Below are 12913 nucleotides of genomic sequence, written 5' to 3'. Positions count from 1 at the left end.
CTACCACCTGGGCTTCGCGGTTGATATTTGCCTCTCAATACAGGATTGGCCGAGAGGTTGACTGTGCTGATGTTTTTGGTTACAAGGTTCTTTCTACTATGGTTCCCGAATAGTGGTTTTTCCTTGTTGTCTGTGTTTTTTAATACACCTGTTTTTGCATACCTTCTTTGGATGTCCTGTTTGGCTTTGTACTTCTCGAATGCGTAAGGAATGGAAGCGAGGGAGGGGTGAGGAGGTAATGCTTCAATTACTTACCGGTAATTGCATTACTCTGAGTCCTACTCCCTCAATTCCATTACTTACATCCCTCCCTTCTTCCCTGGTGGTCCAGGCCAACCTTTTGGTATGGTTTGGGTCTATGTGGTATTACAGGAGGTTTGAGGGGCGTGGGGCTACTTATAGTACCCACGTGATAAATCACGTAGTATGGGTGTTTGGTGAGGCAGGGATGCCTCAAATGCGTAAGGAATGGAAGCGAGGGAGTAGGACTCAGAGTAATGCAATTACCGGTAAGTAATTGAAGCATTCATAGTTATTACTTGCCCTGCAGTGGTACACTTCAGGGTGAAGCGCTCTTACCCCAACCCCTTACATAATTGTGAAATCCACATCTTACATTTTCTCATGCTCTTAGCGAGCATGAGTTTTGACATTTGCACAATACCAAAAATACAGCTCCTTATAGTTGGAGAAGGCTAATCCCAACCCACTCTTTCTTTGTGCCAGAGTCTATCTGGCTGATTACAAGTGACCAGATTGAGAGATTGAGAGCAATATGTGCTGTAATGTCTGTTACCGAGCATTTCACAATTATGTGTTTCTCCGAAAACACCAACCACTGCAGTTTTCTCTCGGTAAATACTGCCCAGTTTTGTGGGTGCAACCTGTAATTGGAACTATTGATTGCACCTGAAACAAATGAATCCCACGTTATTGCTAGTTTAATAAATAATAACCCATCACCAGGCCGATCGTAATATGGCACTATAGTCCCCATTTTTGTGGCCAAATAACTGGTGTGATATTTATCCCACCTGATAAACTCCAATTCCACCAAGTCCGAATTTTTCAGGTGTGACAAATACCATGCCATCATAAGTTTTTGGAGAGCAACATGTGAAATGTTCTGCTTATGACACCAAAAGCTGCAGGTACCAATACAACCAGGCACCCCCACACACAATGAATAGGTTTGATATGCTGATATGTTGCATATCTCATATCGCTGATGTATATGTTAACAGAGGCTACCACACAACGCAGTTAACCAGAACACTCGTAACAAAGGCTTATACATCTTAAAATCTTCAACTTGCATCCCATTGTGTCTGATGGTCAGAAAGGAATGGACTCAGTTGATCTTTGTATTTTTTTATTTTTCATATTAAAAAGCAGCGGAGAGCATCAACTCATCCAGAACCACACATCTACAGGAACAACTGACCCTTCAACCAGGTTCCACACAAAATATTTTTTTGACAACACAAATAGTGTTTATAATAAATAACCCCGCGCCAGGCCGGTGCTTACACTTTAAAGTGTGTGGTTCTGTATGCTTCTGTGACCGTGCGCATGCAGCTGTGCCTATCTGCAAGGACTACGTTTCTGGCCTGGCTTGCAGATAAATAAAATCTGGTGACCCAGCCACCATACTCTTACTTGCCATTGCCAGGTTTTGTCATTCATATATTTTATGTACACCCGGGTGTGTGCGTGAGCAAATGTCAGTGAGGGGTTTGTGAAAGAGTCATATCTGCTCAATGATGCGGTGTATGACTTTTTGACCTGTACTTTGTTCAACTGCTTTTCAAAGAATTTCGGGGCTCTTTAGCAGTAGAACCATACCTCAGAATTCCGAAAATGGTTTTGATGCAGAACTGCGGATAGCAGGGTTCCAGCCTCGTTTGAAAATAAGGAGACTGCAGGTGATGCAGAGGCAGTAAGGTATTAGTCCAGGCACCCTCAAACAACTGTGTCCATGTCACGATTACCCCAGCACTATTGGAAGAGTGGATGTGAACAAATGGACATGGCAGAGTTGTCAGGATCTCTGCTCAAGAGAAGTCTCCCTACCATGACAGATGTTGAGATTTAACATTTATTTACATATCATACATATTTACAGCATTATATATAGAAAATGGTGCACACTAAAAGAACACACATACCCCTTAGCATTCATTTCAAAGTATGTACATATCAGTCTCATGAAGTGCCAGCAGGCCTACTTAAAAATATGTACATCAATGTGCAGCCTTATTGTTCCATCGACTTTCAGTACAAGAAACATAGGTGCCACATTTTCCCCAGGCGGGGTTTCTGCAGTGGTGACCCGATGAATAGCAGGCAAGTGAATCTGCTTTGTCACCATGGATTTACTAACTATTCCTTATGGGTACAGAAGATTTCTGGTAGAGACATCTCCTGCATATAATTAAGAATATTAATTCATATACATGTACACTATTTGCACCTATTTACATTTTTAAACCTGCTCTTGAGACATCTGTGCATCCACACGCTCACACACACACACACAGATCCCTGCTTTTCATGTTTGTTTTTATACAGTCCATGGTGCTGCGCACTTCACGTTTAATGAAAAGCATTTTAAAGCAGCTAAACACCAACCTTTGACAGTTGGTGTACTATGAGGCACTGCTAAATCATTATTTGCCACCATTATGCATCAAACGTATTGGGATAAGTTGATTTAGGGATTTTAAAACATGGTATGCTTACCATCTTAGCATAACAACTCAGGTTAGTAAACAAATCCAAAAAACCCAAAGTTTCAGTTATGTTTCGTTTTTGACTTGACATACATAGGTCAACTCCCTCTTTGCTCCAAATTACAAGGAGTATTTTTGAGGAATGTGAAATAAATTTAAAGTTCGAACTTGAGTTCTTATTAGAAGGGTGATGCTCCCCCTTTCTGGCAGTACTGTCCCAACTGTGATGTGTGTGGCAGGGGGGGAGCAGAGTGTAGCAACCATGGACTAAGTAAGGCTTCTAGGTGATCACAGTAGCCTGGGTGGAAATCTTAAAGCATTAGCACCAGGGTATGGACAGCGGCCTTTCGTTAATGGGTGAGAACAAGATAGTACATTTTGGGGATTAAAATCGAAGAATACCAATGCTATAAAACCCTGAATGGTAAGCACAACCTATACCTTTCCCCCACCCCCTTACCAAGACTGTGCAGCAGCTGCCACTGTGCAGTAGATAGAGGAAGTCTAGTGGGAGGGCTGAAGGTGAGAGAATGGGCTGCCCGTAGAGAGAGAATTCCTTAGAACATCTCGCCCCGGGATCCTTTGGCACGTGGCGTGGTCCAGGCAGTAATAGGAAGGTCAGACTAACTTATGGGTGGGTCATAGGTAGGTAGTCAGTCAGGTATTAAGGGGGTCCTTATTCCCTGGTGGGATCCTATGGGAGAGTTAGTGTTTTGGTTGTTTCCTGCCGTCCCTTCCCATTTTCAGGTTTCCTTGAAGGATTTAATTATTGAGGTAGCTTGAGCAGGCGGCGGGGGGGGGGCATAAGTTAGTGGGTGGGGGGCAGAGGAGGTTTTTCTTCTGGTGCAGTTCAACCTATGGTTAGGATGGCCGCTTTCTTGGGAATGCAGGTTTCTCACTGCAACAAAAGGAAAGACGTTGTCCAGAAAAAGACAGGGGTGATGCACTAGTCCAAAAAGACTAGGTGTCGCTGGGTGGACACCTGCAGCTAGAAAGAGGGGTTGGAGTGCAGGCAGTCACATCAAAAAGGGGAGGGACTGGCAGATCTTTAGTGAAAAAGGGAGTGGCATGGAGAGCAACAGTTTGGGATTTTGAAAGATTGGGGTTGGAGAGGAGATATGATTAGACTAGATTAAGTGTTTGATTGGTTTGGAGAATTCACGAATCGGGAGCGACAAAAGGATGGGAGGGGATAGATAAATCCAATGCATTAGCAAGGTGGGGACTGTAGAAAATGTAGTGTTTGAAATGTAGCCTTAGACCTGTCCTACTAAAGCACCCTTTGACTCTCTTATTGGTAGTCCTGGCTTAATGCTGCGTCAACATGCCCTAAGAGAGACGGTGGAGTAAGGAAGACGTAGAGAGAACAAAGAGCTAATGGAGATGCACTGTTTTTGCCTACTTTTTTACTTTCGCGGTCCCCCATCACCTGAGAAGATCTGGAAAGGTCTAATATTTAATACCATTCATTTTTATTAATACTGAAATGGTGCGTCGATGGAGGGTCATGGTGGGTAAGAGGGCTGTGAAGGTATCTCTCTTCTGAGAAGGGCAGAGCCACCGACGTGGGACTGATAGGCCCGGTTAACTTTAGTAACAGGGACAGTCATTCATTAGGGTTATCTGCAGAAGCCAGATTTTCCAGGGAAGCATGTTCCGCTGAAGATCCAGCAGAGCTGAGGAATGAAGCTTAGCAAATCAGACAGAATGTCTAACCTGAGAAATACCATGTCCTCATCCTACCGATCTTCATGAGCACAGGTGATTTTGTGAAATAAAAGGAAGTAGCAAAACGCAACGTTTCACTTAAATGGAAGTCCGAGGCTATAGCACGCCTTTGAGTTTGTGCATACACTCAGTGATGTAGAGAGCGGGATATTTGTATTTGAACACGATACAACTTGCTCACAAAATCCTAAATAAAGAAAAAGACACCCCTGTTTACTTTGTTCCAGGCTGCTTTCTTCAATCATTTCCCGTTGTTTTCTAGAGCGATTTAAAAATCGATTAAAAAAGGCACTTGCAGCTTTTCAATGTTTGAAAATGGACAGATCGCCCCCGAATTTTCTGGAACATTTGAGGAATTCAGGGGTGAAGAGAAGCCATAGGGGTGGGAGGTGGCAAGGAAATCTTGATCAGCTATATAAGGAGTGGAAGCCCAGAAAGCAACTGTATTGTACAGACAAGGCATAGAACAAAGTTATAAGCACTTTGCAGATCTTTAGATCCCTCACAACTGACCTTGTGGGGGTGTAGGAGATATTGGCTTGAAGGCTGAAAATTGTGCATGGCACTGCCCCACCCCCACTTTCACACTCATCTTGAAAGATATAGCCAGTGCATTAAAATGTGCAAAATAGTGCATTTCCCCCCTTTCCCAGCTAATAGCGCCAAGTAATTTAATCTTTCAATATTTAAGTAACTGGACTCATGGTCCTACTCCCACTCAATATATATATTATAAATATATATATTAAAAAACTCTACTATTTGAAAAAAATAAAAATAAATCTGCCAGTGGGGCAGAAAGTCCGATGTTTTAGCGTTCCCTCCACTTGCATGGCAGCATTCTTTACTCTCCGCGGTGGCACAAAGTTAAGTCCCCATGGGCAGAGATCCGCCTGAGTAGATTCCATCAGAAGCTGCGATTCAACATTGTCCATCAGAGCGCTCTTTCCATGCTGGAGGTCAAGAAACAGAATTTATCACCAGTTGTCTTTTCGGCAACCATCCTTAACCTAGAAAGGAGAAGAATTGAGTTTTAGGCAGGTGTGATACAGGAGCCATGTGTATGATACACGACAACAGTTATGGTGAGATGTGCACATAGAACAACAGCCACAGTGGTTCTCCCACCCAAAACAATTTAATAAAAGTTGTGTCTTCTTCGAGGTGACCTATTTGAGGACTGAGAGAGTAAAAGTCCTCTTCAATCCCTGGAAATTCTCTATACAGAGATCAGTCACTGATCTCCTGCTGGTCCGTCCTTTTCCTAACACCTAGAACCCGGTAGCGAGGGCTTGGCCAGACACCACCTGGGACCTCCCAGGGCTGTGAGAACAGAGCGGCGGACAAACAGCCAGCAGCCATGATTCTCATTAAAGCAGCTCAGCTCTTGGGTCGGTGCCATGGGCTAAGGGATGCAGGAGCTCTGCCCGCGCCGTCTTTCCGTGACGTTATGGTCCGTCTGGGGTGTGTCCGCTGCCGGCACTTACTCATATTTTCTTTGGAAAGCAGCTGGATTTAATTTCTCCAAAGGAAAAAGAGAGGCAGTCATTTCTAGACAAGGCTCTTGCTCTCTGATGTGTTTTTCAGCTTTTTGGGGGAAACAGTGATCGCGGCGGGTGGCGAGGTGCCAAATGGTGTTTAGTGTGAGTATGTGGAGTTGTTGTGTCCTTTTCACAACTTCGGGGGGAAATCCAGCATCAATCCCCCTCTCACCCTCCCAAAAAAAAAGAAGATCAGCATGTACAATACTGCGAGGTAGACTTCACCACAGTTCTTGAGGCCAGTGGTAGGAATGAGTGAGAATCCACTGAAGTCTATGAAGCTAGTGATGGAGAAATGATTGAGAAAGCTAATGAATGGGAGGTCAGTGATGTGGGAGTAGCAGGCTTCATTGATGTTTATGAGGATATTGATGTAAAATAAAGTGACACTTGATTGAGGTGTGCGGGAATGTGATGTGAGAATGAGTGAGACAACAGATTTGATTGAGGAGTAGGAGGCCAATAATAAGAGCGGCTGAAATTCCATCAAGGGTATGAAATGTCTGATAAAGGAATGGACTCCCTTGAGCTGTATGCAGCCACTGGTATATGCATAAGTGAGACAATGTTGAAGTGTATGAGGCCAGTAAAGTGAGAATGAGTGAAGCTCTATTTAGGTGTATGACACAAAGGTATGGGAGGGAGTTAGGCGCCACTAAAGTTTGTGTGGCTGCTAATGTAGTAGTAAGTGGGATTCGCCTAAAGCAGTTGAGGCTAGTGATAAGGAGAAAAATGGGCATTGTTACATTTGAGTTGGCATTGAGAGGTATGAGACCAACAGCATAGGCAAAGCAAATCCTTTAAAGAGGATACGACCAGTGGGGTAAGGCACAAATGCGATTCCACCTCAGTGTGTAAAGTCGTGGTTTTGAGGGATTTATTTTCTGCGCTTCAAGCCATACCTTCAATTGAGCAGGGCTTCCTCGGCCGAGTGAGGTCTGCCGGTCTCCTCAATAGGAGCTGAAAGAGAAAGGAACACTTTAATTTGACCGCAACAGATGGACGCCTATGTTTTTTGCTCTGAAAAATGGCGCTTGGGAACCAAGAGTGATATTCTATTTTCGTTTGTAGAAGGCAATTATTGGACACCTGATATACTCTCTTATTTAATAACAGTTTTATTGGTTTTGCTAGATCCATTCCGGATATAGCAAAATCAACATAACTGTATGGGACAGCTTTATAAAGTACATAAGTAATCTTATTTGTTATTATCTCTCTTATTATTCATTATCCTGTCTATCTTACCCCACAGTCCTTAATTAACGGTTTATAATTTTTTTAATTAAAACATCCTTAAATTTATATATTCAAAGTCCCTTAAAATTTTTTTCTTGTTTTACATTCGTTACAACGTTGGGATCCCTCTTTGTTAATTACTAGTTTTCTTCTGCCCGGAGACCTTTTAGCACCACCAAGTCAGGTCTCATCCAATGTGATCATTTATCTAGCCATTCCTAACTATAATTGTCCACTCCCTGTCCAATGCTTGCTGAACAGACAGAAATCTAATTCTAGTCATTAGTTGGACGTGCCAATTATGTATCACTCACACACATATATGACCCTCCACATATTTCCCTGCTAGGGATTTAAGGGGCCTATCGTCATTTCTCTTGGCAATAAATATTTCCACCAATGTGTTGCAGGGCTGGGCCAATGCTGTGTGAATGATCCAGTATCTTTCTTCAGTTTGTAATATGATATGTTCAATCTTCGACCATTTACATAATTCATATATCCATTGTGTTATCTCATGGGCTGTGCCTCCTTCCTGCCCATTGCAATCCGCCTTTTTGCAAGTATTAATGCATGAATCTGCTGCTAGATTTTTAGTGCAAGCCATTAATGGAAATAAAGATGCCTCTGGTTTCATCAAATCGGCCACCAGCCACCACAGAGCAGACCAGGGTTGCATCCCGCATTATGGTTCCACAATAGGACAGCTCCCAACTATGTGACAGAACCTCACTTCAACACTTCCATACTTCAGGTCAAGACATACTGCCCACTGGATATAGTGTATAGTTTGCCCAATTCTCTTAGGAGCCTAATAAGTTATTTGTAGAAAATTAAATTGTAGTTTAAGTTTGAACTTTATACCACTAAAATATATATATATATATTCACTGAAAAAACCATAGGTTATAGACCATATATAGTTAGGAATTAGCATTTAAAAAACCTTATTTTACTCACACAAAACCATTGAAATTCCATATATAGTTAGTGGCACTAACTATATATCGCGCACCCGCAATTCACTGCTGATGATGTCACATATTACATCATTCATGACATGGTCAGTGACATCACTGATGACATCACTGATGACATCTCAAATGACATCACTGATGACATCACTGATGACAACATCCAGTGACTGTATGTTTCTGTAAAGTTAAAATATGTCTTACATATCGAAGAATGAGTAGATGTATAAGTGTCTGGACGAAGGATTTAGTAGGTGCATGACTGAATGTATGAGTGAGTGATTAAATGTGTCTCACTGAGTGCATGGGTTAGTGACTAAACTGTCTTAATTTGTGCATCATTATGTGTTTTGTTCATTAAACTGCTGCATGTGTTGATCAGTAGCTATATGAGTAACTATATGGGTTATTGATTGATTGCCCAAGTATTTGTATGGGAGACTGAGTGTGTGTGTGGCTGGCTGGGAGGTGTGTGACTCTGTGCAGATCAATGTGTACTTGTATCAATGATTGTATAAGAGAGTAAGTATGTGTTAGTATATGTTTGAAAATGTAAGGTGCTCTATGTTTAACTGTATAGATTAGAAAATGGAAGTGTGATTGATTCTTTACAGGACTGACTAGGTGTGTGAGTAACTCCATGGATGAGTGGCAGAGTGTGAGTGTCTGTATAGGTGTATGAGTGCATATGATAGTGTTGTAAAGATGAGTGATTGTATGTATGAATGATTGTATGGGTGAATGAGTGAGTGTTTGTGTAAACATAGGAATCAGTGAGTGCGTATGTAGTAACTAGTATTGGTGTGTCAATGGTTTAAAAAATTATACTCTGTATTTAACACTGGGTGTAACAGAGGTTATATGAAAGTGTGAGGAGATGCATTGTATTGTCACATGAATGATATCATCAGTGATGTGACCAATGATGTCAAATGAGATGTCATCAGTGATGTCATCAGTGATGTCATTTGAGATGTCATCAGTGATGTCATTTGAGATGTTATCAGTGATGTCATTTGAGATGTCATCAGTGATGTAATCAGTGATGTCATTTGAGATGTCATCAGTGATGTCATTTGAGATGTCATCAGTGATGTCATCAGTGATGTCACTGACCATGTCATGAATGATGTAATATATGACATCATCAGCAGTGAATTGCGGGTGCGCGATATATAGTTAGTGCAACTAACTATATATGGAATTTCAATGGTTTTGTGTGAGTAAAATAAGGTTTTTTAAATGCTGGTTCCTAACTATATATGGTCTATAACCTATGGTTTTTTCAGTGAATTTTCAAGGTTTTTTAAATGCTAATTCCTAACTATATATGGTCTCTAACCTATGGTTTTTTCAGTGAATTTCAATGGTTTTTTAATAGCAAATATCATAAGCTGTCGAATGTCAAGTACATGGTAAGTAAAAACATTTTCGTGTTTATGCACACTGATCTGCTTTGAATGCTGCCCCCCCCTCCCCCTCATTTCTATTAGGAGTACTCTCTCTTTGCAGATAGTGAAGGGTAGTTAACGCAGGCCTTTGCCCCCGTTGTAATCCGTCGTGCCTGCTTCTCTCTCCATTTGATTGATTGTTATCCAAGCATTTACTGTTTTAGAATTGGTTCTCTTTGGTTCATTCTCTATTTACAAACAAGCACAGAGTCGCAATACTCTGTTTAGTCTTTGCAGATAGTGAAAAATCGTGTAAAAAAACAAAAGGAATCGAGCAAAATCAGTAGGCCACTAATGGGATCTCTTTTTGACCTCGCTAAAATAGAAACATTAGGAACAACCCCTCATGAGAAATACGAAACTAGTGAGATGAACTGAGCTCCACACCATGATGGCTGCAAGACAGCTCGGCTCCGCCACCCACCCCGCCCAAAATAACGATAAACTCTATGCAAATATTACAAATATATACAACACACCAGCAAAGTAACAGGGTAAAACATTTTATTAAATAACTATTTACATAACTATTTTATACTTTTTGGTGCCCGATCCGGCTAGCTCAATCGATCGAGCATGAAACTCATGCACTCTGATAGTTCAAAGTTTTGAGGAGTGCTTGTAACACTGTCTGAAGCTTATTTGCACTTGCTACAGCTTCACTATTCTCAATGTAAGTGGGGGCTGTTTGAGGACGTGACTGCATTTGAAAACAATGTGATGCGGTGCCACCCTGAACCGCTTGACGGAGGCCCCCGAGGGACGGTGTGATGGCGCGGACTCTGAGGGGGCGCTTGGCTCCGGCCCCCTCCCCAAGTCGTGTTGCCCTGGTGTGGCCTGAGATCGCCCCCGACATAGGTGGCCGGCTCCCGGGGTCAAGCGGAACTTTTTGCCTTTTGGTGACTCTTCCATTCTTGACCTTGTCCCACAATCCGTTTCACCTAAAGACACGCTGTAGTGGGGCGCCCCTTTACCATTTCAGTTGACATTCCGCCCGCTTTTGCTACACTGTGCCTCTTCCGCTATTCAGCTGTTTACCGCCCGCTCTTTCGACTACAGCGTCTCGCTCACCATGTAGTTGAGTTGCTCCCGCTCTTGCGGTGCAGCGATAGGCGGCTGCCACAGGACTCTCAAAATGGCGGCCGGCTCTTCAGATTTGGGCGTGGTCCACTAAAATGGCCCTGCGACACCTTGGAACTCGGACGCTTGTCTGCTAGGGCTTGGTCTCCATTCTCGAAAGCGTCCCCTCAGCCTTGAAGATTCTACAAAAGTCTTGGGGGCCCCCGACTCCCGCAGGCTTCTGGTGGGGAGCGGCTGCCATGATTGCTCGTGGAATGGCCACGACGGAGCTACGAGATGGTGGTGCTCTCATGCTGACGCGAGCTTCAGTCTGAAACATCCAGAAACACTGTAGACTACCAATTCGATCAGTTCCGGTAGCGCCCCAACGTGACCCGGTAGAGAAGAACTTGCCCTCCCCTCTTTGACTGATGGTTCTTGTTGCCTGTCCCTTCTGTTGTCATTTAACAGAACTATTTAGCCTGCTGAAAGGGGTTGTGTTCCGACCGCTGGTTGGTGGAGACATTTTGACTATATTCTGGACCTGCGTTGTCGCGTAATGCGTCATATGACGCGCCGCGTTAGCGCATCCGGAAGTGCTCCGGTGCGCGAAGCGCAGCTTCCCGGAAGCGATCCGGGGCGCGGCGCGCAGCGCGTAACGTAAGCATAACAGGTCATGTGACTTGTTAATAAAATTTTTCACTGGTTCATTTACTTTTCTTATTCTAATGATGAAAGGCTTGGTCATATGACCTAAAAATTACGCTTTTTATTACTTTCGAACATTATTTTTTCTTAAACATATGTTATAATGTTCCAGGCTAATGTACTTTCCCGGAAAATTTACAACTGTTCTGCAAGTAAAATATATTCCTTTTTCGAGAAAAAGGGCGTTTCTTCGTCCCATGACGGAGCCGTTGAGCAAAAGAGGCTCGGCCTGCTGTCTTAGTCGCCGATACGCCTGAATATCAGATTCTTATCGATCACTTTATGTTGCAGGAGTAGAAAACACAACAGCCCTTGACCATTTATCTTTACTGCGTTCCTGCGTATTATACCTTTTACCCTTCATGTAATTGGACTGCTTTATTTCACTTGCCTTTTACTGATTCTAAAACAGTGACTATTATTAAAAACTTTACCAATGTAAATACTACTACCATGTTTTCTTTTAAAAACCTTTATTGTGAAAATGTCAGTATACAAATACGGGCCTATAACCACGTGGGCCGGCCACGGAGCAAACTGTAATCGTATATGATGAGTAGACATTTACACTGTAGAGGAACGTAACGGGCGGGCCATTAGGTTGCAAGAACTAAGGTGTCTAATAGTTGCGGAATCGGTGGACGTACATTTTATAATTAAAATACGACAGGGCCAGTTACAATAAAATTATCTAGATATACATTTGCGGGCAAGTACCATGGGTGACGTTAATTCGAACTTTCAATAGTACAGTAATCAATAACACATCAGAACTTAATATCAATAGGGATGTCGAAATATTCAATCAATTCTCGTCCCCGCCCGCCATGTGCTTCAAAACTGCATACGTATCTCGTGATATCAAGGTTGTGCAACCAGTACACAACAAGGAGTTACGAGTCCCATTTATTCCGGCGCCATTTTGGGCGAGGACGGGCAGGTCCAGGATATAGTCAAAATGTCTCCACCAACCATCGACTATGATGATGTTCATATGCTGTATTTATTAGAGTAACACTCATCTGTCCACATGAAATTAATTTGCCACAATCTAAACATGTCATTTTAATCTTTCCAAAGTTCTTCTAAATATTTGGGACCGTTTCCCTTGCCTCTGATGCTGTCAGTGCCACTTCTTTGGTGAATGTACTGGCAGATCGGGGGTTCTCCTCCAAATCTCTCTTTTGTGCAGCACTATAATTAATCGGTGCCACCTCTCCATATGACGATGCATGGTATAATTACCATAACTATATATTTTTTCGGTTCCTCTGGAGAGTACATCGTGGCAGATGAGGCAGGTAACGTACCGGGCATTTACCTTTTTTGCATGTAGAGGAAAGGAAAAAAAATTTGAGCGTCCGAGTTCTAAGGTGTCCCAGGGCCATTTTAGTGGACCAGGCCCAAATCCAAAGAACAGGCCGCCATTTTGAGAGTCCTGTTGCAGCCGCCTGTCGCTGTAGCATCAAGAGCGGCCGAAA

At 42.8% G+C, this 12913-nt stretch overlaps 1 protein-coding gene across 1 annotated transcript in view; it reads right to left on the bottom strand.

The window, feature by feature from the left end:
* Positions 1 to 1355: 1355 nt before the first annotated feature.
* The window catches only part of LOC144768642 (tumor necrosis factor receptor superfamily member 12A-like), a 45220-nt gene continuing 33662 nt past the window's right edge, over positions 1356 to 12913 (bottom strand). The window contains exons 4-5 of the mRNA XM_078652452.1: positions 6904 to 6961; positions 1356 to 5470 (exon numbers count right to left, since the gene is read on the bottom strand). Coding sequence (XP_078508578.1) covers positions 6906 to 6961 — 56 coding nt within the window. The 3' untranslated portion in view covers positions 1356 to 5470; positions 6904 to 6905. The remainder of the gene's footprint in view (positions 5471 to 6903; positions 6962 to 12913) is intronic.

Source organism: Lissotriton helveticus, chromosome 7 (assembly GCF_964261635.1).
Source record: "Lissotriton helveticus chromosome 7, aLisHel1.1, whole genome shotgun sequence".
NCBI lineage: Eukaryota > Metazoa > Chordata > Amphibia > Caudata > Salamandridae > Lissotriton > Lissotriton helveticus.
The sequence above is the reverse complement of the archived record's forward strand: the minus strand, read 5'-3'. Positions and strand labels throughout refer to the sequence as shown.